Source organism: Colossoma macropomum, unplaced genomic scaffold, assembly GCF_904425465.1.
Source record: "Colossoma macropomum unplaced genomic scaffold, Colossoma_macropomum, whole genome shotgun sequence".
Lineage (NCBI taxonomy): Eukaryota > Metazoa > Chordata > Actinopteri > Characiformes > Serrasalmidae > Colossoma > Colossoma macropomum.
Genome location: NW_023494787.1, coordinates 31275775 through 31302632, shown reverse-complemented (window position 1 = coordinate 31302632; position 26858 = coordinate 31275775). Strand labels below are relative to the sequence as shown.

The 26858-nt window shown below is 39.5% G+C and overlaps 1 protein-coding gene across 1 annotated transcript in view; it reads left to right on the top strand.

Annotated features, from left to right (window-relative positions):
* Positions 1–22934, top strand: part of tmem170b (transmembrane protein 170B) — a 32889-nt gene extending 9955 nt beyond the window's left edge. Inside the window, exons 2-3 of the mRNA XM_036566923.1 lie at positions 11933–12103; positions 19169–22934. Coding sequence (XP_036422816.1) covers positions 11933–12103; positions 19169–19299 — 302 coding nt within the window. The 3' untranslated portion in view covers positions 19300–22934. The remainder of the gene's footprint in view (positions 1–11932; positions 12104–19168) is intronic.
* Positions 22935–26858: the final 3924 nt, after the last annotated feature.

Sequence of the window (26858 nt, the reverse complement as noted above, 5' to 3'; positions counted from 1 at the left end):
ATACATTCCTCATTCTGGGCTTTGTAGTCATATTCCCTGGCCTGCCTGTGCCTGTGGGCCTAGTTATTATTCTCCTTTGCTTCTGCATCTATGAAGGAGTCCCTTGCCTGGTCTTTAAAGTCTCTGGACTGTTTACAGTAACCTAAAAATATAAGGACTCTTAAAATGTGCACTCATCAGCTCTCTAATCTGAAACCTGGTTTCTGTGTTTATTTTTGTATGAAATGTTTTTGTCTGAATAGTTCTGCCTGCTGTAGGTCTCATTATTAAATCTCCATTTGGCTCTGAAGAAGACTGTGGAGAGCTTGCGTCCTTTGTCTGTGACTTTTAAAAGGAACAACTCTATTTTTAATTCTCACAGACTCATCTTAAAGCGAGAGGCAAAGAATGAAACTTGTCGGGCTTTTTCTGCTGGTTTCAGCAATGAAACATACTTTTGTTCATTTTAACAGACTGTGCTTCCCCTATTTTTTTTCAGGCCAGGTGGTAGATGTGTCACAGTTACCAGGAAGCTGGTGTAGTATTGTCATGCAAAGTTTCTTTAAAATGCACTATGCATACGTTACATGTTCTCAATATACATTATAGTCAGTCAAGTTCATGTGTGACTGAATGCTTTTCAGTTCATAATATAGAATAATGTCAAGAGTCTCTTTACAAATAGTTTTATGTTGTACAGACTTTCTCGTTTCAGCAGCCCGTAGGCCCGGGCAATATCTAAAAGCACATTATTTTTTAGTTGAAAAATCACGATTACCAATTACATTTGAACCGGGACATTTTAGCTGTATGGAAAATACTGCAAATACTGTAAATAACACTCTGGGAAATGCACAGAAGACAGAGTGGGGAATTTACAGCCTTACTGCTCCATAATAACACCAGTCTATTAATAGTAGAAGTACATAAAACATTATGCATGTGTATTATTTAAAATTATTTGCTACCTTTTTCTGATTCTGAAAAGTTCCAGGGCTAGAACTAGCTGCTATAGTGTAAACCCAGACACTTTAGTTTGGTTGTTTTACTGCATCGAGTCACACAGTAGCAAACCGAAGTTCCAAAACAGGCGGCAAAGTAAAATAAGTAGAAGGGGAAGAGCTGTGTGGTAGATACAGTTAGCATTACAGTGCATGGCCAAGAAAACTAAGACATATATATAAATGAATACAATTTAATAGTAGATAAATGCTCCAAAAATTCCAAGCCGCTACCTGCTCATAACTATGCGTGCTTGTCAGAACGCAAAATGACTGACACTAACTTGCCTGGCAGTGTAAACATCCTGGGTGCTAGTGGAAGTGGTGAGCTATACCATTAACGATGCTAAAGGATGGTACACGTTGCAGGTAGGATCCGACCCTGCACGTTTGAATTTGAAGGCAAAAGAGCTTCCTCGCAGGAAAATATACCTCTTCACTCATCTGAATTGATCCTAACCCTTCATATAGGGAGGGGTAACAAATGCAAAACTAACCTAACTTTGGTACTTTGGCAGATCTGACGTCATCTATGCCAAACTTAGACCTACCCAACAAATCGAACAGAAGAAAATGGAAGAAGAAGTAATTTCAAAAATCTCTTCTTTCCCTGCCAGTTTGCAGCATAAAACATCACTATAGATAATAATTAGAAGAAAATGATCAAATCTTCTCTCTTTTTCTCTCTCTCTCTGTCTCATAAACAGTTAAAAATGACTATTGGGGCACACCCACACACTTCTTAAAGAACTTGAACCCCAGTTTCCCAACATATTCAGCCTTGTAAGCATCGGCTTGTCAGTCGTCGATGATCTGATATTGCCCTATGGCCCAGGCTTAATCAGCACTTTAATACTGTTTGGACTGTTATGTCTATTAGAAAGTCTGCATAGTAGATCTATGTTTGATTATAAGGCCTTGTGAAGAATGCTACAGAAAGTTGATTGCTTATGTCTACAGACTGCCATCAAGTTTTACTTGTCAATAAAATGGCAAAGATGAAACACCACACTTTAGTTTCACTTCCTTTATTTTTCACTTTTCAGAAGCATAACAAAGATAAAACCACCACAAACTAATATGTCAGATTGCATATTTTTTTTTGAATGAAATCCTTTCATTTACTTAAGCATAACATGACTAGATGTATGTGCTAATTAATCTGCAAACAAAAACCATGCCATCACACACAAGAGCCACTGTTAATGCCATCACATTGTGCAAAGGGCTACAATAACAATAGCACAATCCAGTCAGAGCTACAAAAGTGATCTTCAACATGACCTTACACATGAATGAACTCATGGTCTTTTGAAAGCAGTAGGGTTTTCACTTCTCTGCAAACTGAAAACCCTAAACGTCCCTCCCTTTTCCATTCTGAAGCTGTTTTACTGTCACACCTGCACTGTCAGAAACAAGGCAAACACCAACTGCTACCTCATCTTCCTCTTTTTCCCTGGAGGAGTTGTCTAACAGGCTGGCTAGCAGGAGGTGCAGCAGAAGCCACCAGCGCGCTCCCTCTAGCGGTGCTGATATTAGCTTCAGGAGCTCTGTAGGGTTAATAGACATCATAGCACTGTCAAGTTTCTTTTTAGGTTCTCCCCAAAATGTGATGGTATGGTTTTCAGGGGGTCCGAAGGGTTAAGTTAGTGCATCTTTGAATTTGAATATAGATTATTTTGCCGAAAATTGAACTAATGCAATCTAAATGTTAGCTTTCCAGTTACAAAGCATGTATCTCATCTCTAAAGCAGGCCGCCTGCCGATATTATTGTAGGGAGGACACAATAACAGTGTCACACAGTGTCAGAGATGGCCAGGTGTGATCTCGTAACGAAAATGCATATCTGGGGACAACATATCAAGCTTTTGGTGCTGGATTGTGACGAAATGCCCAGCAAACCTGGGTATGCCTGCTGTCCCAGTTTCCTCTAGTACATGCTCTTTTATTGTTTGGAGTTACCACGTGCAAAACAGGCTAGGTCATGACATGCTATCTTTAGCTAACAGAACTGTTTTTCTTAACAAGAGGTTATTTATTTTTATCTCATGTAATGTTTTCTCTGCACGGAATTTCTCTGTGCTGGAATTTTCTCTGCTCTGGAATTTTCTCTGCTCTGGTATTTTCTGGGGTACTTTTTATTTATGCTAGTTTACATGGCATCCATGGGCTAAGTACAGGCTTGTTGTCTGTCAGGCAGTGTTGACGAGCGCACCATCATCCTCTACTTGGAGCTCTATCTTCATGAGGCATTGGATTAGTTTAGAACAGGGGTGAACAACTCCAGTCCTGGAGGGCCAGTGTCCAACACAGTATGACTATCCTTCTCAAACACAACTGATTCAACTCATCTGTCAATTGCCAGGTTAAATCAATGTGTTTGAGTAGAGGAACCATGAAACTATGCTGGACACCGGCCCTCCAGGACCAGAGTTGTGCGCCCCTGGTGTAGAACCTTCACACTCAGTTCCCACCCTAATAAGTCTGTTTTCCCACCAACATTCAGCCCAAAATTTCTCATGGTTGTCCCCCAGACATTTTTGTTACAGGTTTAATTGAGGTGTATTATTCAGATTTAACTGAATAGTAACTAGTTGTTGGCTACATTAGCCTCATAGCTCCAGTGCAAAACTAATGTAGCAAATAAAAATGTCCAACCACTACATTATCACTCAGAAATACGTCATGGTACGGAAGGAAAATCTGTTTCTTGATTCATGTTGACTATATAAAATCAGATATTGAAACAGTGTTTTTGTACTGCTGCTCTTTTCTCTTCTGCAGCATTGGTTGTTGTGGTTGCTCATTTATCTTCTTGCATTAGCGGCTGGACATGGCAGGGGTCCTCTCTGGGCTGAGCCAGGCATCCCAGACAGCAGACAGTTGCGCACGGTACCAGTGTTGATGGTAATCGTACTGGAACAGGCTGGCACTGAGAGAGCACACTGTATCGCCTCACTCTGCTGATGTCCCTGTTTGCTGGGACGTCTATACCTCTCTCTGTGATTAAACTAGAGCTGTCACTGACAATTGTTTTAGCAAGTTATATACTGATTGCTTTGACAATTGGGTAATCAGAGTTTTTGGAAAAGGCCAAAGAGTAAAAATCAGCTTAACTAAACAGTAACGAGCCATGCATAGCATTTCAAAGATTCCAAAATACTTTATTGGAAAAAGATAAGCTAGTAAGCGTATACTGCATTAAAAAGTGAAAGCACTATGGTGCTTTTTTAGTGGAAGAGAGACCAGTAAGCGTTTTTTTTGTATGTTTTTGCCCAGTTTTCTCTTAGCCAGTTCCCACCTACTGGGAATTGGTAATTCTCTCCAAAACACATGATGGTCCCACACCTTGCAGGGTGAGACATGATCTCGTAATGAAAATGTCTGGCGGACAACCGTGAGCATTTTTTGGGCTAAATCTGGGTGGGAACGCCAAATTATTCAGGTGGGAACAAACTGAATGTAAAAATTTTAAACCAGTCCAACACCTCATAAAGGTGGAGCTCGTCAACTTGTCTGACAGACATCAAGCCTATTGTTAGCCGTTGCATTTAACATAAGTTACCATGGCTGAGAAGTACTCCCTGAGGAGGGAGGAAGGGGGGCATCCTACCCACCCAGAGAGAGCAAGGCCAGTTATACTGTCTGAGACTCCTGGCCACAAGTGGCTGTGGTATCGCCAAGGGTCGAGCTCGCAGTCTCCAATGCTTAAACACCCCACTCAGCAAGAGAATTTAAAATATGCATTATGATCAGGCAAACTGCCAATTAGTCATTGCTAATTCATTGAGAGGGTACACTTTAGTAATTTCAGTATTTTTTTTTATTTTAGTTTGAGTAATCATTAGGGATATGCATTATGACCAATTTTGATATTTGAGTATCCATTAGGTTTAATAAAAGGGTAATCGGTTAACCATGGAAAAGGCAAAAGCAGCAGCAAAAAACGTTTTTGGTGGCAGCACTAGTCTTTCACAAACAATCAGCAGCACACAAAGGAATACATTTCAAAACATACTTTATTATTGAAAAATAGCCAAGAGACAGACATCAGTGAATGTGAACCACTTCGCTCAGCCAATGAGCTGCTCACTTCACCAACCAATCAGTGGTCGGTAGCAGTAATGCTTCAGTAATGCTACCGACATACTGCCCGCAATCAGTTTGCTGTAGAAAAATGAAAAGATACAGTTTTTTCTTTTTTTATTGGAATATATCTTTCTACTTTCCAAAATTAAAGGGGGTCCTGCACAAAAGGTTAGAAACACATTTTCGTATTAAGACGTTTAGCTCCGTTCTCCCCTATTCATTGAGGACTCTTTGGTTCTCTATTTTTTTTTTCAATCATGATTTTATTTCTATATGAGGAAGTGGCCTGGCTTCCCTTAAACTGGCTCAGCTGGCACCTTGAACAGTTAACCAAGTACCCATGCACATATCTAGCAATCGTGGCAGTCCTAGATGAGACTCTTTCTCTGTTTCTCTCTCTCACCTATTGTTTGTACCAGACTGTGAGTACTCCAATGTTTATAGGCCTTGCTGCACAAAGGCCTTTGTGTCTACTCATTACAGCTCTCTTACTGTGTGAGTGGCAGCTGATGCCTGGATCCGATCAATACTGTGTGTGTGTGTGTGTGTGTGTGTGTGTGTGTGTGTGTGTGTGTGTGCGTGTGTGTGTGTGTGTGTGTTACACTTGACTGGACACTAAAGCTGAGTGTAATCTAGGCTGCCTGATGCACCTGTTCAGTTACAGTAACGAGTCTGGACCACTCACTGTAGTTAAAAGCATTGACAGTAAATCACTGTGGCTGTGCTATTGCTCAGATATAAAGGGAACTACAGGATCATGGAGTGTAAGGTGCACTAAGTTCATCATCCAACTAAAGCGGATTATTTTTAAGCCCTCGGGACCTGAGATTGTTATTTAGTTATTATACTTAAGGCACATTATTCAGTGACTACTCTCAATTATTCAGCAACTACTATGGAGCTCATATGCAGTTTATTTAGTTATGTGAGAGAGAAATTGAAGTGTGAAGGAATTGAAGTGATTAAGTCATGGCATTTCATGGCGAACATTTGAACACCCACATTCAAATTAACACATCCTCTACAGGGAGCACATTTTTTTTTTGGCATTTTTCTGCAAATTTTAGTGCACAGTTTGTGTTTATTTGCCGAGTTTAACATACTGGAGAAAAACACATAAAGTATAAAAGGTGCCATAATTCTTTTACAGGCTACATTTCATTTTTTTCCAATATGTTAAAGTCAGCAAATAAACACTAATTGTGCATTAAATGTGCAGAACTGCATTCTCTGTAGAGGATGTATTAACTTATTTCCACGTAGAAAATCAAGAAAACATGTCATTTGACCAAGAGTGTCCAAACTTCAAACAAAACAGCCTTTACAAAATAGAAATAAATCTGCTCTCATTCGTTAGCAGTATCAGAAAAGGATTCCAGACTTCACTCTCTCCTATAACTTCACCAGTTATGCAGTGTTAGTCTGTAGTTACTGAATTATGTGTAGGGATGCACCAATATTGGATTTTTGAGTCAATGCTAATATCCAATATTTTTCATGTACATGTCTGTCAATGTTGATGCTGATTGTCACAGTTTCCTTTGTCCCTCTGCCTTCATCTGTTTCTTCCCCTGTGTTGTAGCCATGTGCTTTTTAGCCATGTGCTTGTGTTTTGTTTTGGTTCCTGTGCTCCACCCTTTTCCGACCTTCCCTGTTAGGATCCTCACCTGTTTGTATTCCCTGCCTCCTCCCTCTCCCAGGTGCTCCCTATTGTTTGTAGGTATATTAAGCCCTTTGTTTCGGTCTATGGTTGTCTAGTCTACTCGTCATTTTGTCTCATGAATTGGTTGTGTGCCTACCTCATGTTTTGTTTGCTATGTGTGTTTTCTTTTTTTAAACATTGTTACTTTGTACTCTGTATTTCTGCTGGTTTATTTTGTTTGTGAAAGTCTGCTCACACGTATATCCAGTCTCCTTACTCTACACACGACATGTGCTGATCCATTTTACTATTCCCAAGTAGCAGAATAGTAAAATGCGTGTGACCGATGGTACTTCACACTGTAAAAAATCAAGTCAACTTAAAATTTTAAGATCATTTATTACTCATCTTTTCTCAAGTTCACTGAACTTACAGTCACAAGTTCACCCACCTCAAACATCTTAGTTTAGTCAAAAGTTCTCCTGACTCTCATGTTTTAGTTAGTCACGGTTAGATAAACAATATAAAATTTGTTTTTTGCTTCCATTTCCATCTGGCACTGGAGCTAGCTGATGTTCCAAAGCACGCTGGCATTTGTTTTCAGTTACATGCACTCAAGCTAAACTTAACATAAAGTAAAATAAGAGGGTGAAGAGCTGTGGGGTAGACAGAGCTAGCATCACAGAGCGTAGCGGAGAGAACAAATAGGCAGCTTCTTAACAAACCTCTCTCTCTCTTTCTCTCACAGAAAAACACTGACTATTAGAGCGCACGCCCACACACTTCTTAAAAGTGAATCCAACATAGTTACCAGCTGCTTAAAAAAATTGTCCAACTTCTCAGCAATCTCAGCTCTTTCCCAAAACACAGATTATCCATTTACTCATTGCTGTCGGGTTACTTGTCTATTGTCGACAGTATCTAAATGCCCTATCGCCCAGGCCTAAGCCACAGTAGATCACGTGATGTGAAATTAACCCACAGAAAGACAGACAGTCTTTTAGGCAAACAGACAAATGCTAACATGGCTCTCTGTGACACTGCCCATCTGGTGTGGGGTGACCTTTACAGTCTCCTGATGTTGGGGTGAATGCTTAGATGGTCGCACCTCTCAGGAGCCCCTGAGGTTACTCAGATTTCTGTGTCCATAAATGTTAGTTTTGTCAAAAAGAAATTCCACTGATTTAAAAAAAAAAAATTGCCGTCATGGAAATGTAAACAAAGTTATTCAGAGTGTGTTCTTGTGAAATGCTTTATTTGTAGAAACACTAACTGGCTTGAATTTCTTTATAATGGTGGTGATGCACATACTTGGCATTTTAAGGCAAAATATAAACCCAAAGAAGTTTTTGTATATATATATTTAGCACTCTGACGGCACAGTGGCGCAGTGGGTCCTTTCTGTGTGGAGTTTGCATGTTCTCCCCGTGTCTGCGTGGGTTTCATCCAGGTGCTCCGGTTTCCTTCCACAGTCTAAAGACATGCAGTCAGGCTAATTGGACACACTAAGATTACCCCTAGGTGTGAATGTGTGAGTGATTGTGTGTGTGGATGTATACGTCTGTTTATCTGCTCTGCGATGGACTGGTGACCTGTAAAGGGTTTATCCCGCCTTCCGCCCAGTGACTGTTGGGATAAGTTCCAGCACCCCTCCGTGATCCAGAAGGGTAAGCGGTTTAGATGATGTGAGTGTGTGTGCGTGTGTATTTAGCACTCTTTCACCATTATCAAAATGACATATAAAATTTGTAGGTTCACTGGCCATTTTGAATAGTAAATAAAAGGCTATATTTGCATTGGAGCTTGAGTTTCATTATAATGGTGGTGATGGGACCCAGGGGTTGCAATATCCAGTATAGCCATAAAATATATATAGACATTTTATTTGCTTTCTAAGTAACCAGTGAACCTGCATGTTCTTCTGACGTTAAAATAGTGGTACGTTTTCTCTGCAGACTGTTTTTTTTTTACTTCTCTGCCATGAGTACAATTTGAAAATACATTTTAGGCCAAGATTTTATTTCAGAAATATCCTAAAACAATGGCTCAGACATCAGGCAGTGAATTCATAACCATTTTATGTAATAACATTCTGTAAGGGAGCTTTTAGATGCATTAAACTCGTCCATCACCACCACTGTGAACAATTCTGACTCAGTACGTTTGTCTACAACGAAGCATTTCACATCAAACCACTGTTAATAACTTTCTTTACACCTTAACAGTTGAATTATGCAGAAATTTTGAAAAATTAGTGGAATTCCTCTTTAAGGGTATAAAAAAATCATATGTTCCTTGTGTTGTCCTGAACCCTTATTAATAAGGAGTGTCAAAGCTGGACTACTGTTTCTAAAGCTTTAGCTTACAGCAGGTATGACAGAGAAAAAAGGTATCGTCTCATCATAGATTCCTCTGAAATGTACAATAAACGCTGCCTCTGAGTCGTCATCAAATATTGTGGAATCACTCTGGTTGTTGCTCTAAGGTTCTGATAGGTTCCAGAAGATTCTAGAACTTTGGAATTCTCTCTCTTCGTCTCCCAGAGGCTGAGCTGAGTGCACAAAGCTCAGGGCTGCTGAAGCATGTCTGTCTGAGCGAGAGATAGAGAGCGAGAGAGAGGGAGAGAGAGAGAGAGGGAGTTAAAGAGAGGGGAGTCACACTTAGAACTCTCACTGCCTCATATATAACAACATTCTCTGTCTTCACGAGATGTAAAATCAATGCTGTTGTCTGAAGTGTGTGTGTGTGTGTGTGTGTGTGTGTATGTGTGTGTGTGTTTTCCAGTCTTCCTAGAATGCTTTAGCCAGTAAAACAATATCTTGTTTAAGAACAATGTTCTTACTACTCAATGAAAACTCTCCTCTCAAGCTTTTCTTATTTTCTTACATCATTATTAAGCTTGTATTGATCAGATAGGAGGTTGCAGACTGTTTTAACCCTTAGAAGTCAAGAGTTATTACTCTCATTTTGCTATACAATTCAAATGTAATTACATAATTACATGTCTAATAATGCAGTAATAATAAATTATCATAATATTTTCTGAACTTCAGTTTATTATCTAATTTTCTGCTTCTACAAGTGAAATGTTAAAAGGGGAATTCCTCTCATTTTTTTTCTTATGATGTAAGGTTATGATGTAAATAAAAGTCATTCCGAGTGGTTTGGTGTGAAATGCTCCATTCTAGAAAAACTCGCTGGGTCAAAATTGTTCACAGTGGTGATGATAGGAACCAGACGTCTAAAGCGTTTAATGCCTCTAAAAGCTCCCTCCCAGAAAGCTATCACACTAAGCTTTTATTCTGTTACACTAAAATGGTTTCAAATGTATTGCCTGATGCTTGAAACATTATTTTATGGTAGATTTGCAAAACGCTTTTGGCTTGAAATTGATTTTTAAAATGCATTAATGGTGGCAGTATACATACAGGACATTTATGGCAAAACAGAACCAAAAGAAAACTTTTTTTTGTCAGAGTTTGCACTATTTTACCATTATTGAAATGACATATAAAATATGTAGATTTACTGGCCATTTTGAATAGCACATAAATGGCTACATTTGCCTTGAACACATTATGTCCATTCCTGTCACCACCACTGTAAACAAATCTGAATCCACTCTGAATGACTTTTATATCTAAACTGTTGAATTATTATTATTTATTTTGTTTTTACAGTTGGTGGAATTCCCCTTTAGCCATAGAGACTACTTTTATATGTGCTATATATACTACACTACATATTACATATTATACCATACTATGTAGTATAAAATACATGTTCAAGTGTTATTTTGAAATTACCAATTTAATTGCATAGTTGAGATTTGTATTGAATTACATTCACTTACAAGTTACATTCAGGTTCAGATTTTCACTTTTGACATTTTTCTTTATGTCTGTGTCAAGCATTGACAAACAAATGTAAAGCATGTTTTTCTTTCCATAAAGCAATACAGTGCGCACGACAATAGCTTTTCATCTAAATCATAAAATACACTGTGCGGCCAAAAGTATGTGGTTGTTATTGAGTTTAGCATTTTAACCACATTGCTAACAAGTTTGTAAAATCAAGCACACAGCCATGCAGTCTTCATAGATCAACAGTGACAGTAGAATGGGTCATACTGAACAACTCAGTGACTTTAACCGTGGGGCTGTCAAAGATGACACAAGTCAGTTTGTGAAATTTCTGCAGTCACCTGTAAGTAACAGCTCAACCACAATGCGGTAGACCACGCATACTCACAGAATGGGCCCTCCAAGTACAGAGTTCCAAACTACCTCTGTAAACAGCATTAGCCCAAGAAGTCGTTTTCATGGTCAAGCAGTTGCACACAAGCCTAAGATCACTGCGCACAATGGCAAGCGTCAGTGGTAACGTGTTCTCTGGAGTGATGAACTTCATTATCTGGCAGTCTGATGGATGAATGTGGGTTTGGTGGATGCCAGGAGAACGTTATCTGCCTGAATAGTTCCATCAGTAAAGTTTGGTGGAGGAGGGTTAATGGTCTGGAGCTGTTTTCAGGGTTGGGCTAGATCCATTAGTTCCAGTGAAGGATAATGTTAATGCTAGAGCATACAAAGACATTTTAGACAATTATGTTTCCAACTTTGTGACAACAGTTTAGGGAATGCCCTTTTCTTGTTCCAGCATGACTGTGCCCCTATGCACAAAGTGAAGTTCATAAAGGCATGGTTTGACGAGTTTGGTGTGGAGAAACCCAAGTGGTCTGCATAGTGTCCTGACCTCAACCCTGATGAACACTTTTGGGATGAACTGAAACTCTGAATGTGAGCCAGGCCTTCTAGTCCAACATCAGTGCCTGACCTCACAGATGACAGAATGGACACAAATTCCCACAGACTCACTCTCTAAGATCTTGTGGAAAGTCTTCCCAGATGAGTGAAGGCTGCTGTAGCTGCAAAAGTGGAGCAGATGTCAATGTCAATGTCCTTGATTTTGGAATGGAATGTCCAACAAGATCATATAGATATGATGGTCGGGTGTCCACATACTTTTGGCCATATAGTATATAGTCTTCTACTAACACAAATGTGGAATTAATAAAAGTTTTAACATAATTTATTTTCTTGTTTCAATGAGCAATGAGTGAGAAGCAATTAATACTTAATTCCGAAATTTTGTTATTTTTGTTATCACTTTATTTTTGTAAGTGTTAAAGCATGACTCTGTGTCTGATGTGTTGTGTTTCAGAGATGTGGTACTGGGTGTTCCTGTGGTGTCTGTTCTCCTCTCTCTTTGTGCATGGAGCCGTGGGGCTGCTGATGTGTGTGATGCTGCAGAGGCACAAGCGCGGCCGCCTCATCACGCTGGTGCTGATCAGCGCCGGCTTCGTCGCCTCGCTCACTGGAGGGGTCATCACCAGTGAGTAACTCCTCCTTCAGCCCTCAGTCCACCCTCCTCTCATCTGCTCTTCCAACCTTCTCTTTTTGGTTTTGGTACATAAAACCACACAAATGTTGTAAGTGGACTTCAGGGAAAAAATGTAGAATCGTATTTCTTTTTTTTTTCAGTTTTTGACCATTTTCCAACCAGTTTGTTTTTGTTACTGTGCCTTTAAGAGTGATATATATGTATAAGAGTGATAATGATCTCTGTTCTGATTGGCTGTCCTGTATTGTTCAAAAGCACACTGGGTTGAAATGAAGAACAAACTGTTAGGTTTTGGCTGTACTTCTCAGAGATATAGAAAAAAATAAACTTCATTGCTTCGTTGACACCGTTATTACATAATAACATGAAGCATCACTATGCAGTTCTGGAAACACATTTTATTTAAAATAAAGCTATTCATAAAACATCTAAGTCTTGGTGTAAATGAATTGTCAACACCAGTGTACCAAACTGCAAAAACGCTGTATTACATTTGAATTTTCATTTTGAGCCCAAAATTGTATATAAATGAGTGTATAATTAATTGCAAACATACACATACATTGGCATTTTATATCTTACATTTTCATTTACATTTTGTGACTGATAGGCTTCAATACTATTTCTAATATTCTCTGGAACTGACTTTTGGAGATGTGTAAGAAAATCATCTTCCACCAGCTGAGCTGTAAAAGATTTTAGCCATTTTTTTCTCTGGGACTGGCTTTCTGGGAGCCAGTATTGAACAATCATCCATTCTTTATCTACCCATACGTGTCTCTCTCTTCACTTTTTTGTCTGTCCATTTTTCTCCATAACTAGAGGGGTGAACTATGATCATTCCTACCTTTTGTCTTCCTTTTTTTATTCCACCTGTGTCTCTATCTACTCTTCTCTTTCTCTTCCTGTCTGGATGTCTCTTATGAGAAGGGTCAGCTCCAGTGCTGGGCAATATTGATCAAAATGACTATCAAAAAGTTTTTCCATCATTGACACAATGGCCCTTAAAATACAGTGATGGACATTTGTTCATTTGAAAACCTGTGTGGCTGCAGACATGAACAAATATGGCTGTGTTCAGACTGCAGGCAAATCGGATTTGTTTCTCAAATCAGATCTTTTGAGACGACTGTCTGCACCGTTATTTGCAAATGATCAGATCGTATTTGTTTGTCCAGACATCACCAGCCTACCTGAGTGGGTTGCTGTAGTAACGACGTAGGCGTCAGTAACTACATAGCTACGCTGATGACCCGGATTTTAGACAAGGATACAGGAGACAGAGGTGCATTATCTCACCCTCCAAACTCTTCAGAATTCTCTGACATAAACGTGAATCTTTGGTGCTCTTCTTGATTCCCAGCACTTCCGTCACTCTGGATTTGACATCGTCATTGTTTGTCACGTTGCGAATGAGACAAAAGACACTCTGAAATCCGATGTAAGCAGCCAGAGCATCAAATCAATCTGGATACAATCTGGATATGCCAAAAATCTGATTTGGGCTGGCAGTCTGAACAAGGCCTATCTCTGTTTTTCATGTCTGCAGCCAAAAAGATGAAGCTGTTTATTTTGGAGAAGGTGCACAGCGCACAGCCTACCAGCTAAAACCCAACATGAGCTGACATGCCATTAGTTTTTATTTTCAGTTTTTCATTTTGATTTTGATTTCAGTTTTGTTTCAGTTTGTTTTCAGTCAGCATTTACATTTTTATTTAGTTTCAGTTTAGTTTGTAGTAGGCCTATTATGATGAACGATGTGATGGTTTTTGTTTTACTAATAATTTTAGTAGACTATAATTACAATGTTCGAAATGCAAATGTACGGGAAAAGGGTGCGGCTGAGTGGTGCTGTCACTATATAACTTGAAACAAGGAAACATAATTACTTTAAGCATATGATAGCAAAAATGGAATACTTTATTAATAATAGTTATAAACCTTTCTGTGGCGCTGAAGTTTAACCCAAGTCAGAACTCATGTATGTTATAGTTAGTCTTTTCCCTCATTCTTTCTCCATCCTTCCTCTCTCTTCTTTACTAACCTTTGTTAATGGAAGGCCTATTAATGATATTATCTCTCTCTCTCTCTCTCTCTCTCTCTCTCTCTCTCTCTCTCTCTCCCTCTCTCTGTTTAAAGGCTGTAGTACAAAGGGATCTGTTTAATGTATTCTTATTCAAATGTTTATTATAGCAGGCACATTTGTAGCCATTATCCATCACCTACACTTACATCTAACACCAGCGCAGATCCGTCTGTCAGAACGTCTGTCGTGCTTCATGACTGAAGAGCCTGTGCATACACAGCGCTGTCCAGCTGAGTGATGAGACGTTTGGTTTATTGAAGAGTAAAGCTGCAGTTGGAGTTGTGGTGAGGATGTAGCAGCAGGGTGTGAATGAATTGGAGCTGCTGTTGGTCTCAGTCAATCACTAATGAAAGCTGCCCAAAGACGGCCCTGCATTAGAGCATGCGTCCCCTCACTCTACTTTATTATTAGTATGGATTGGGCGGACACCGGGCTATTGACTGAGAGTTTCTCTCTCTCTCTCCCTCTCTCTCTCTGTCTCTCTCTTTTTTTTTCTCGCTCCCTGTTGCGTGTCTATGTCTCTCTGTTGCAGCTTAGATTAACCCAATTCTATTTAATGGAACCTAATGGAACCACACAGACACATCTAAATCTAACACACACACCTAACACAAATCCAAATATACAGTATAGATGCAAATGTTTTAGGTGCCTAAGAACATTATTTCTATGTATCTTGGCAGTAGTTGTGTTTTTGATACGTTATCATTAGAATAAATACAAATACCCTTAAATACAGCAAAGAGTAACAAGAATTACAAAAAGCAGTAGGACAAAGTTCTAGATTTCTCTTCAGTGCTCCCCAGCCATTATTCAGAACCATCCATCAGCCAACTGTGTTTGCACACTGTGGAATTAGGCCTCCGCATTTAACCCATCTGTGCCGTGAAACACCCACATACATGCACACTAGTGAACACACACACTAGGGGGCAGTAAGCACACTTGCCCGGAGTGGTGGGCAGTCCTACGTAGATTTATGAAATTCCGTCACCAGTAACACAGTGAACATAATGCCCAATTAAACTATTTAAATCTAATGTTCTCAGCTTTTTAAATCTAATTTAACTGTGTGTGTGTGTGTGAGCCGTTTGGGATTCAGCCTGGGTGTGACGCCACTTCTGACTGAAACACGGACATTTGAAGTCATTCATGTACATAGATAGATTAGATACATAGATAGATAGATAGACAGACAGACAGACAGACAGACAGACACTTTATTGATCCCGAAGGAAATTTAGCAGACAGTACCAGTCACACAACACAGGACAGTTATAATAATAAGGGTGATACACTATAAAATTAAGAATATATACAGAAAAACCTATCTACAGGCGTATATAGAAATAGAAATATACAAAAATATGCAATAAGATCTCTAACCTGAGATAAAAACGGCGGTGAAATAATGAATGTACAAGGAGGAGCAGTTAACAGCATATAATGACAATACTGAATAAATATGTGCATATATTGGTACGGAGATAAAAGTGTCTAAAGTGTCTAGGTGTGGAGTGTCCAGTTGTGCAAGATGCGCAATAAGGTGTGCAGAAAGTGCAATATGTACAGTAAGGTGTCCACATGTGCAGATAGATAAAAATAAACCTATGATTTAGCATGAGAGATTCAGTCCTCATCTATCCTCTTCCCTTTTCTCTTCTGGCCCCACTGGGATGAGTTGAAGAGCCTAATGGCTCTAGGGACAAAGGATCTCCTGAGTCTGTTGGTTGAGCAGCGCTGTGGCAGCAACCTACCAATAAACATGCTCCTCTTGTCCATGATGATGGTGTGCAGAGTGTGGCCATCATCCTCCATAGTTGAGAGCAGTCTGTGCAATGTCCTTCTCTCGGCCACCTTAACCACAGAGTCCAGTTCCACACCAACCACTGACCTCACACGCCTGACCAGCTTGTCCATCTTGTCTCTCTTTTTCATGCTTCCTCCCCAGCACACCACAGCATAAAAAAGACAGCTGGCAACCACAGTCTGATAGAACATCTGCAGGAGTTTCCTATAGATGTTAAAGGACCCCAGCCTCCTCAGGAAATAGAGCCGGTTTTTCCCCTTCCTGTACAGGATGTCTGTGTTGGCTGACCAGTCCAACCAATCATCCAGTTGCAGTCCGAGATACCTGGTCTTAACCCTCTCTACTTCAACCACCTCAATAGAGATTGCCATAAAAGCAGTGTCATCCAAAAACTTCTGCATGTGGCACGTCTCAGAGTTGTACTTAAAGTCTGAGGTGTACAGTGTAAAGAGAAAGGAGGAAAGTACAGTTCCTTGTGGTGCTCCTGTGCTGCTGACTACAGTCTCTGATGTACAGTCCTTCAGCCTGACATACTGAGGTCTTCCAGTGAGGTAGTCGGTAATCCAGGAGACCAGGTGCGGATCAACTTGCATCCTTGCCAGCCTATCTCTCAGTTGGCACTTGAAAAATCAAAGAACATAACTTACAGCACTACCACCCTTGTCCAGATAAGAGTGGGCCCGATGGAGAAAGTATAGCATGGTATCCTCTACTCCCACTTTTTCCCTGTAGGCGAACTGCAGTGGGTCCATTACATGTTGAACCTGGGGTCTGAAAAGGTGTAGAAGTAGGCCTTCATGACGTGATGTTAGAGCGACCAGCCTGAAGTCATTGAGCTCACTGGGTCGCCCCCTCTTGGGTACTGGAATGAGGCATGATGTCCTCCACACTGTGGGAACACTCCTCAAGTGCAGACTCAGTTTGAAAATGTGCTGTAGGGGTGAACTCATTGGCTCTCTCTGCGTCACCATTTCCTGAAGGAGCGTATAGTTACAGGTTGTCTTCGGACACAGGGCTTGTACTGAGGCTGCAGGTAGACCAGGTTGTGGTCAGATTTTCCAAGAGGGGGCAGGGGGGTGGCGGTGTATGCATGCTTCACGTTGGTGTAAAGGATATCAATTGTCCTGTTCTTCCTAGTGGGGCAGTCTACATACTGGTAAAAAGCAGTGAGCATTGAGTCCAGTGTAATGTGGTTAATATCACCAGAGATAACAATGAAAGCCTCAGGGTGCTGGGTCTGAAGTCTCGCGATGGTTGCTTGTATGATGTCACACGCAGTCTCAGCATCCACGCGAGGAGGAACATAAACACAAACAACAATGGCGTGGGACAGTTCCCTGGGCATGTAATAGGGTCAGAGCCTCACCGCCAGCAGTTCAATATCCCGACAGCAGATTATCTCCTTCGCAGTCGCATGTCCTGGGTTATGCCATCTGATGTTCACAAAAAGCACAAGTCCCGCACCTTTGCTTTTGCAGCTCAGTTTAGTGTCCCTGTCCACTCTCACGGTGGTGAATCCGGGAATGTCCACGTTAGCATCGGGAATGTTGCCGGTTAGCCACATTTCCGTGAGACATAAAAGACCACATTCCCGGTATAACCGCTGATTACAAACCAGTGCTGTCAGTTCGTTTGTCTTGTTGGCCAAAGAGTTCACATTCCCCATCACCACCGAAGGAATAGGTTTGTACCTCCAGCGTTTCTCCATGCGCTTAGCCTTTAGCTTAGTGCCGGCTCTGCAACCCCGATAGCTCCTCTGGAATGGGGTGCGTTGTGTTGGCATGACCCTTTGTTCGGAGTGCTAGCAGCTCTTCCCTTGTGTAAACGAAGTATTTCTGCCTGCATGCATGAAAACGGGTTCCATGTCCTTAGTACATACAAAGCAGTCACTAAATTAGCAATATAAGCATATAGAGAAAAAAAAAGTCAGGAAAAAGTGCAAAAACAGTACACAAAAGACAGAGCTACTGGAACAGCTGCCAATCACAGCGGCGCTGGAAGCTAAGTGACATTCTTTAGAGTTTTATATTGCCCTTTTGCAGTAAATCATATCATAAGTACTTTAATTCAAGCCTGTGATATTAATGATGGAGTTGTTTAGGCTGTTAGCTATCATTTAGCCTGTTAGCCAGCTGACCAGCCTAGTTATAGTTAAGAAAATAAAGTGCCAGCTGCTCAGTTTAAACAAAAAAATGGGTTCTTACTTCGTCAGTACACCGAGTGGTTCCTGCAAGCAGCATTAGAGTCAAAGATTGTTCCATTATCAGCTCAAGTGTTTGTCATGCTGTAGTGCAGTAATACAGAGTTCAGTCACTGTGAGGCAGTCATAGGTGTGTGTATATTGTGGATTTTACAACGGCTTTGAACGCGGCTCAGCCAATCAGATTTTAGGACCAGAACTATCAGTTTTATATAATAGATATATCCAACTGTATGCAAAAGGTGCTTTTTGTTTATGCCCAGCATATGAGCATTTCTGTCCCATTATTATCTGACAGTTACCAATGACATTTCTTAACCTGCCTAAACAGAGTCAGTTAAGGCTTAACAAGTTACAGACTTAAGAAAATTAAGACACTGGAAGAGCTGGAAGGGTGTCCAAATTTTGTACAAGCCACGATTCTGATTTTATTTTTTTTATAGTTCTATTTACCTCTTTTCACTTCTAAAATCAACAAAGTATGTAATTTGGCCAGAAGTGGTCAAACTTAAGCATACAAATGTATGTCTAGCGAGAGAACAAGACAGAGAATTCTTTTAGAATTCACATTATTAAGAATATAAGGATGCAATTTTGAACTTTATGCTTGATTTCACACAGAAGACACGTTCTTGAGCGCCTAATGCTAGTGCTAGTTCCTGCTTGAGTTGTATTATGATTTGTGGTCTAGTAAATGTCAGTGCTGCAGGGAAGAGTTTATGCAAAGTGTTGATATTGGCACAAATTCACATTCTTTTTTGGCTGCAAGCCTGTAGCTGCAGAGTAGTGGATTTACCTGACACATTTTAAGCTAGGTAAAGCATTATTGGAATTAAATGGTTTCTTTTGAGAACTGAAATCAGAGCAGTGGTCATCAGGAAGATTAAGTCCACATGTGTGTTTTTGCATTTTTCTTTTTTGTTTTCATGTTGCAGTCTGATTGTGTGTTGCTCTTCTCAGGTGCGGCGGTGGCGGGGGTGTACCGAGTGGCAGGAAAAGACATGGCTCCTCTGGAAGCTCTGGTGTTTGGGGTGGGCCAGACCACTCTTACCATCATCATCTCCTTCTCCCGCATCCTGGCCACTCTCTGAATGGACATGTTTAGTGACTGGGGTACCCAACAGCCAGCCAGCTGGCAGAAGAGGTGGACCGAGACACATGAAGTGGAGCCTATGAGATGTGTGGATGTGGCTAAGATGCTGGAGGTGAGGGTTTAGCGGCTTTAGGCTTGGTGGAGAGGATAGTGCAGGCCACGTCACATGCTGAGAGAGGTGTCTTGTGCTCCACCGGGATGGAGAAATGGACCTCCATGCAGGCCTGCGAACGGGCAGCTCTCAGAGGATTGAAGCCTCTCTGGATCAAAAGCAGCACAGCGGTGGGTCGCTGGTCAATTACAGAAACTCAATCAATGTGCCAACTGCCTTGACGACTTGCAGGGAACCGTTAGCGGAAAGCTGAAGTTATTGTCTTCGGAAGTTCGTCCATATTCGTTTGTTTCTCCATTGCACTTCGAGGAGGTATTTTCTGTCAAAACTGTATTGGATGGTCTTGTTCAACTTCAGCCACTGTTGAGCCAGAGCTGTAGAGCCAGAGCCAGAGCTAGCACTTGAGGACTACTGAGAGGTTACAAACGCGAATTACACTTACCACATGTAACGAACTGGACATCCTTAACCATTCCTGTTTGTGTGATGATTACATTTTACAGCAGTATAGCAGTGTGGATACGCGCTAATTACAGCATATTTATCTTCTTAAGAACGAATGGCTTATGCTTTGCACTTTCTAAATGTTGGTAACTCTACCGGACCTAAAAGATGTGTAATCTGTGGATGATGTTGGGGTACTGCTGTGATACTGTACAAAATCTGTCACTCTTTACCCTAAGGACTCACTCACAATTAATCCAGATTAAGCCTGAACCTGCGCTTAATGAAATATTTAAAAAAAAAGATTCATCATAGAAATGTATTGAAATATATAGTAATTGACTTTCCTAAGAAGTGAAAGACAGTTGATCAAATGCCTTTGTTTTCTGCAGCAGTTGATCATTCAGACAACTTTCTGTTCCTGTGTCACGATGTCCCTAGTGAACAACAACAGTACGATTTACAATCAGAAACGCAAATAATTTCTACTTTGAAACAACTTGAAATTGATATTTTGGTCAAAAATGGTAGCATTGCTAGCAAGGAATGGAAGCTAACAGGGCAGGGAAGCCAACAGTTAGCATAACTGTGCTAACTGCTGGCTTTTTTTGCCTTGCTAGTTTGCATTTATTGTCAACCATGTTAGCATTTTTGGCTAAGTTGTTCCCTTAAGTAAAGAGATCAGCGTACACCTTGTTTAGGACAGCTTATTCTAGAATTGACACATTTCAAAGTAATGGCTAATTAACTATAGCAAATAAGGGAACAGTGGAAGGTGTATATTTTTGACATGCTAGGTAGGTTTAAAGCCTGAATCAGGGATTTCTGTGCTGGCTAAGGCTTAGCTGTAACTGACTTTATGGTAGGTGGGAGTATTTTGAAATCTCCTGTTGTAATTGTACCAAAAAATAGTGTGCCATTTACAGCAATTCCTGATTGTAGCTTTATAGAAATCATTAGCCATTCTAATTCCCAGAAATGGTTAGCTATCTAGCTACATCCTAAACCATTCTATCCAGTTCTTACTAAATCACCAGCATTGTATTGCTTGCTTGGAGTTTAGGCTCATTATTTGCTCAAGTGAATGTGGTGATAATTCATGTTTATTAGTGGCCCCTGTCCGAAAAGTAGCGTTGTTACATTTGTATGATATGTGGTGTTGAGTCATGTCACTATAGGTTTTGAATATCCCTATAGTCCATATGAATTCCAAGAGGCTAGATTGCATATGCAGACTCTCTTTCCTTTTTACCTCAGGCCTTAAAGGCATGACTGCAGCCTTTGTTTCATGTGGAACCCAGTGTGAATTTGGTCTGTCTCCTTGCAGAAGGGTGCACTGCTGCTTAAGAGGTCCTTGTAGACTATCGTGCGCCTTTTCTCCACTCAGTGAAGTGATTCCATTCCCCTTACCTGAACGTTGTGACTTTCGAATTCTTTTGCGGCGGCACCCTGCTTCTGGAAATGTCAGTAAAAAAAATGGCCGCCTGTCTCCTTGCCAGTACAGTTTAGATGTACGACCTTGTAAATTGCACTGCTGATTTTGCCTTCCCTGTGTTCGGCATTTACTGTGTCCCCGAGTGTTTGGAACTGTCCAAAAATAGCATAGTCCTAAAGGATCAGGAAGGATTGTTATGTTGTTGTTTCTATGTTTTTTTTTGTTTTTATAATCTTTTCTTAAAGGGGATTTAAAGGGAAGGCAGTATCATGCACTGGTACTGCTGTGTTGGTTTGAATGGAAGGACAGACTTGAATGTGACAATGTGCAATGACAACATTAACCTTTTTACATTTAACCACGGCTGTTCATCGCACATCCAGTAAGAAACCACTGACCCAAAGAGGAATTTCTCAATAATTCAATGGTTGAGATGTAAACAAAATTATTCAGAATATTCTGACTATTCATTGATGTGAAATACTTCATTCTGGAGAAACTTACTGACTCAGATATCTTACAGTGGTGGTGATGGGAACCAGGAGTTGCAATGTCTGTAACACAGATATAGTCATTTTGTTTACTATCCAAAATTACCAGCGAGTGATAGTAAAGTAGTAGTGGCAAATCTGAAATCTGCCTATTTTGCCTTACAACACTCTGTATGCACCCTTCCACCATAAACAGCTTTTTAGGCCAGAGCCTTATCACAAAAGCTATCAATGTCTCAGACGTCAGGCAGCGTATTCATAACTGTTTTGTGTACTAATTTTCTGTGAGGGAGCTTTTAGAGGCATTAAATGCTTCAGAAATCTGGTTCCTATCACCACCACTGTGAATGATTCTGATTCTGAAAGTTTCTCTAGAACAGAACATTTCACATCAAACTACTCTTAATGACTTTTTTTTACATCTTAACCATTTAATTTTGCTGACATTTTGAGTAATTTCCAGTAATAACTGTGTTAACTGTAAGCTGCTATATAAACCATTCTATTGAAGTTCCTAAGCATTTTCCAATATGACTATGACAGATGAATTATATTGAATTATATTGAATTACAGTACTGTGCATTTTTTCATTTTCAATCAAAACTGCCATTAAGTAAAAGTTATTTTTCAGCATCAGAAAAGCAGTAAAACAAATATTTAACAGAAAATTACACAAAAGCCTCCAACTCTAAGTATACTATCAAGATTTTGAGTATTTAATTTGTCTCCTCTTTACTTTTCTTCACCATACTGCCACTTTAACTGCATCCTTTCAGTCTTAAAACCGACCAGTTACAGCTTCATTCTCCCAACAAAAGCCGTTCCCAAAAGTCACATTATGTTTCCCTCAAAGAGACACAAACATTCACACAAGCTGCTACCCAAACACACCTTATCTGCCTTGCTAATCTCTTTCTCATGCGCATCTAAAATGGCTAAAGGAGCTATTTCTAAGGAGATTAGATATATGATAACCCACTTGCACAAGGAAGAGTAAAGTCAAAGGGAAATAAGTGAGGAAAAAAGGAATTTTGGAAAATTATTAATGATACAGCGAAAATAGGACCCCTAACAACTATGCAAGACCTGGTAGACCACCAAAACTGTCACCATCAGATAAACAGTACTTAAAACTTTCATCTTTGAGAGAGAGGAGAAAATCAAGCTCCACTCTTTCTTCAGATCTGAAAAAGTCCACAGATGTTTCTGTCCATCCTTCCACTGTGAGAAGACAACTCAACGCTATGAGTCTGAAAGGATGTGTAGCTGTCAAGAAGCCGTTACCGAGAACAGTAAATAGACAAAAACAGAAGAAATTTGCACTAGAACACCTAAACTGGACATCTGAAATGTGCAGTAAAGTTTTGTGGACTGAAACCGAAAGCTAGTATCCTGCGGAAATATATGTATATATAGTTATTGAGGCTTCTTTGTAATTTTCTTTTAAATATTTTTTATGGCTTAGGATTCACTGAATGGATTGTATACAGTTAATTGTTAATTTAAAGTATCATCTGTTTGTTGATTGTATTCAAATACATATTTGCATTAAAATCTATATTCAAATTCAGATTTTGTGCAAGTATGTTTTGAATAGAAATCTACTTTAGTTGTGTAATGCTTGAATCTGTCAGTGTCCTATCACCTGCCATCAAAATGATGGTCACGACACCACAAGCTTTTGGCCGGAATATACACAGATGGAACTGTTAACTTTATTTAAGCAACTTAAAATGACACAAGATTTACTTTTCTGAAATCACAAGTGACTCATGTGACACATTCATAGCCAGAGATGAAGTCTCTGTTCATGCATTAGTGTTTCTTTAAGCCAAAGTATTCTCTAATTTCAGCTTTTAGCCGATTTTATGGATTCATAATTGCTGTGATCTAACTTATTTATATAAAATGATGCTTGTTTGATTTTTTTAGCACACTATCGCCCAACTTTTCATCCCCTTTTATTAGTTTGGATACTGTGAAAGACTTTCAGACATCTCATGCTGATCCTTGTGCATTATGAAGGCACTAGAAGGCCATTGCCATTTATTTATTTCCCAACTTATGTAACTGTCATTGTTCACCTTCAGTACCAGATGGGCCCAGGAGAGGGCGCCAATGTGCTGTAAACAGAGGAGAAGGGAGCTATCCCAGGTTGCAGTAGCAGGCTGCTTGCTGAGTGGTAGAGTGAGATATGATTGTAGTTTATGAATTCAGCACGAGTGTTACAGTATTGACCTGGTGCTTGGGAAGCAGTTTCAGACGGACCCTGATTGTCCTACATGATTGGCCTCTCATCCATGAAGATGTTTCAATGAAGAGGGTCTTGATTTAGCTTAAGCAGTGACCCAGTGCTGCCATACAAAGGCAAAATGCAGTCACTGCAGAATTCAGGCATCTGAAGATCAGCTTTATCTTGTGACAGAAAGTTCTTGGTCCAGCCAGGCCTTCGTTTTAAAGAAATGTGAGTCAGGGACAGAGTGTGAACATATTTGGCAAGACAACAACAGAGCACTGAAGCTGTTTTTTTTTCTAAGGTTCACTGTTGACATAGTTACTGCCGTTGCCTTTGCCACTGCTGCACATACCACCTACCTAAAGATATCTTAAAGGGGAATTCCATCAATTTTTCAAAATTTCTGCACAGTTAAATGGTTAATATGTAAACAAGGTCATTCCCATGTAGAAATCTGATATATGGCCATATATGCACCTATGTTATAAGGAGTCAGAATATATGTACATATATACACTTGGACATGTAAGCATAATACATGGATCATACAAATATCTAAATACATCCCTCTACAATTATAATTGTTGGGATGTTTTCTGTTTGCTTTTAAATGTCACATCATTTAAGTGTCAGAAAACAGTATTTTCATTTATTTCATCATGATGTGATTTGATTGCATAGCTTATAATGAGCTTAGTTATGTAGCTATTATACTAATTTTCACGTCATTAGGAAGTATGTGGAAGAACCTTGTATAACATGAAGCTAACATATGAGTAATGTATGCCATCCATATATGCATAACATTTTCTATCATAGTAGAAAAAAAAATATAAAATATAAAAGTAAAAATATGTGTTACACATACATATGTGTGCATATAGATATATAACTGAAATATATGTCCCATATTTGAAAATGGCCAATTTCAAAAAAACTTATTCAGACAAATTCAGACAAATATAAGTGGAATATAAAAGATATTCCTATATGCTAAATATGTCATTGCCATGTACAAGATTTCCATACGGGTCAGAGTGGTTGGTGTGAAATGCTCTGTTCTAGTGATTAGAATTGGTTAAAATGGTGGTGTTGGGAACCAGACATCAGACGCATCTAATGCCACTTAAAGCTCCCTTACAGAAAGACAGAAAATTAAAAATGAAATGGTTATAGTTATGCTGCCTGATGCCTAAGACATTATTTTGCCTTAGTTCTGTGATAAAGTTTTGGCCTAAAACATTTTTTAGATTTACTACAATTTAACTATGAACGCCATTACATATAAAAGATCAGAAGACACATGTAGGTTCACTGGTTGTTTTTGGTACTAAAAGGACTATATTTTTGTTGTAGACTGCAGATATAGACTGTGACCCCTAATTCTTATCAGCACCACTGTAAAGAAATATTACTTGTGCATTGTGGAGTTTTACATATCTCAATGAGTGAATTGTGCAGAAAATTTGAAAGATTAGTGGAATTTCCATGTAAATCAGTTTATAATACTGTATTTACATTATTTTAATGTTTATCCAATATAGTCATCTTACACTAGTACTAAAGTTAGTACTGAGCTGAGAAAAGCTGAACATTGCTACCTTTTAGCAGGTGATTGATCAACTACATAGAAAAATTATCACCATCTTGACGTTCTGTAGTTATAAGCAGGGCTCAGCTGAAACTAGAATGATGTGAATTCCTAGAATATAAGAATGAGGGAAAAGAGATGAATTCCTGGCATATTTTAAGCATATCTATAATAATATTAAATAACAGTAAAGATTATATTGTAGGTTTCTGGTTCGGGGACCAAGTATTTAAGTTCTTCTAGCATTTCCTTCCTGCTGTGTCCCGGCTGACGAAAGTGGCGGTTTCGACATGGTTTCTGTGTTCATGTGTATGTATGTGTAGTAGAGTATGTATGTAGGCTATTATAACGCATTATAAAACGCTGACTGATGGATCGTCTGAAGTTAGATGGGAAGATGCTTTATCAGTCATAGCTTTTTCTCTTTGGCGCGTTATAAACAGACATCCATATTTGTGTGTACATGCAGGTCATTTTTCAGCGTTCAATGTGGTCTGCATAAGAATGCCATTAATAATTGTGTTTCTTTCATTTTGAAATGTGATCAAAACTATTTTCAAATGCCTTTTATACTAAAATGAGCTATGGGTGAGCCCACAGCATCATGTTCATTGCTATTTATTCATTATTTATTTTAGATTTTAAAGCCCTGATCAGGAATTGCCAAACTTGTGCCACAGACAAGAAGCTGCCCCGATCCATGTTGAGTACAACGTAAGAGTTCAGTACGGTTCTACTGTATAGAGAACACTTGCACAAAGAGAACGACTGCTCTGTGATCAGAACACTTTTTGATGCACTCTTTTTTTTGTTCACTTAAAAATAAAGGTGTCAGAAAGTGTTCTTTGGAGGGATGTAAATGAAGCACCACATTTGATTTATTTAGTTATTTAGGGCACCACTTTTGAAACCTGTCTCAGAGCCCCCCAGACAGTCCATGAAATTGAAGCCAAGAGAACATGTTAATCTTTTTAGTTTATGTGATGGAGGGTAATGTGACGTGGTGAAACATTTCAGGCTAATCTGACAGCCACGCTGCCTCTTCTCAAGCTTTTTAACAATTAATCACGTGGCTTTTCTGAGAATATTCAAATTATCAGTGTTGAACAAAAACAATCCTTACTTTTGATCTTGGCCTCACATTTCATTGTAATTATAATTTTTATGTTGCATTGACCTCATACACCCTGTCTGGTCTCTGGCCTTTTTCTTGTTCCATTTTAAAACATGAAATGTGCAAATACATA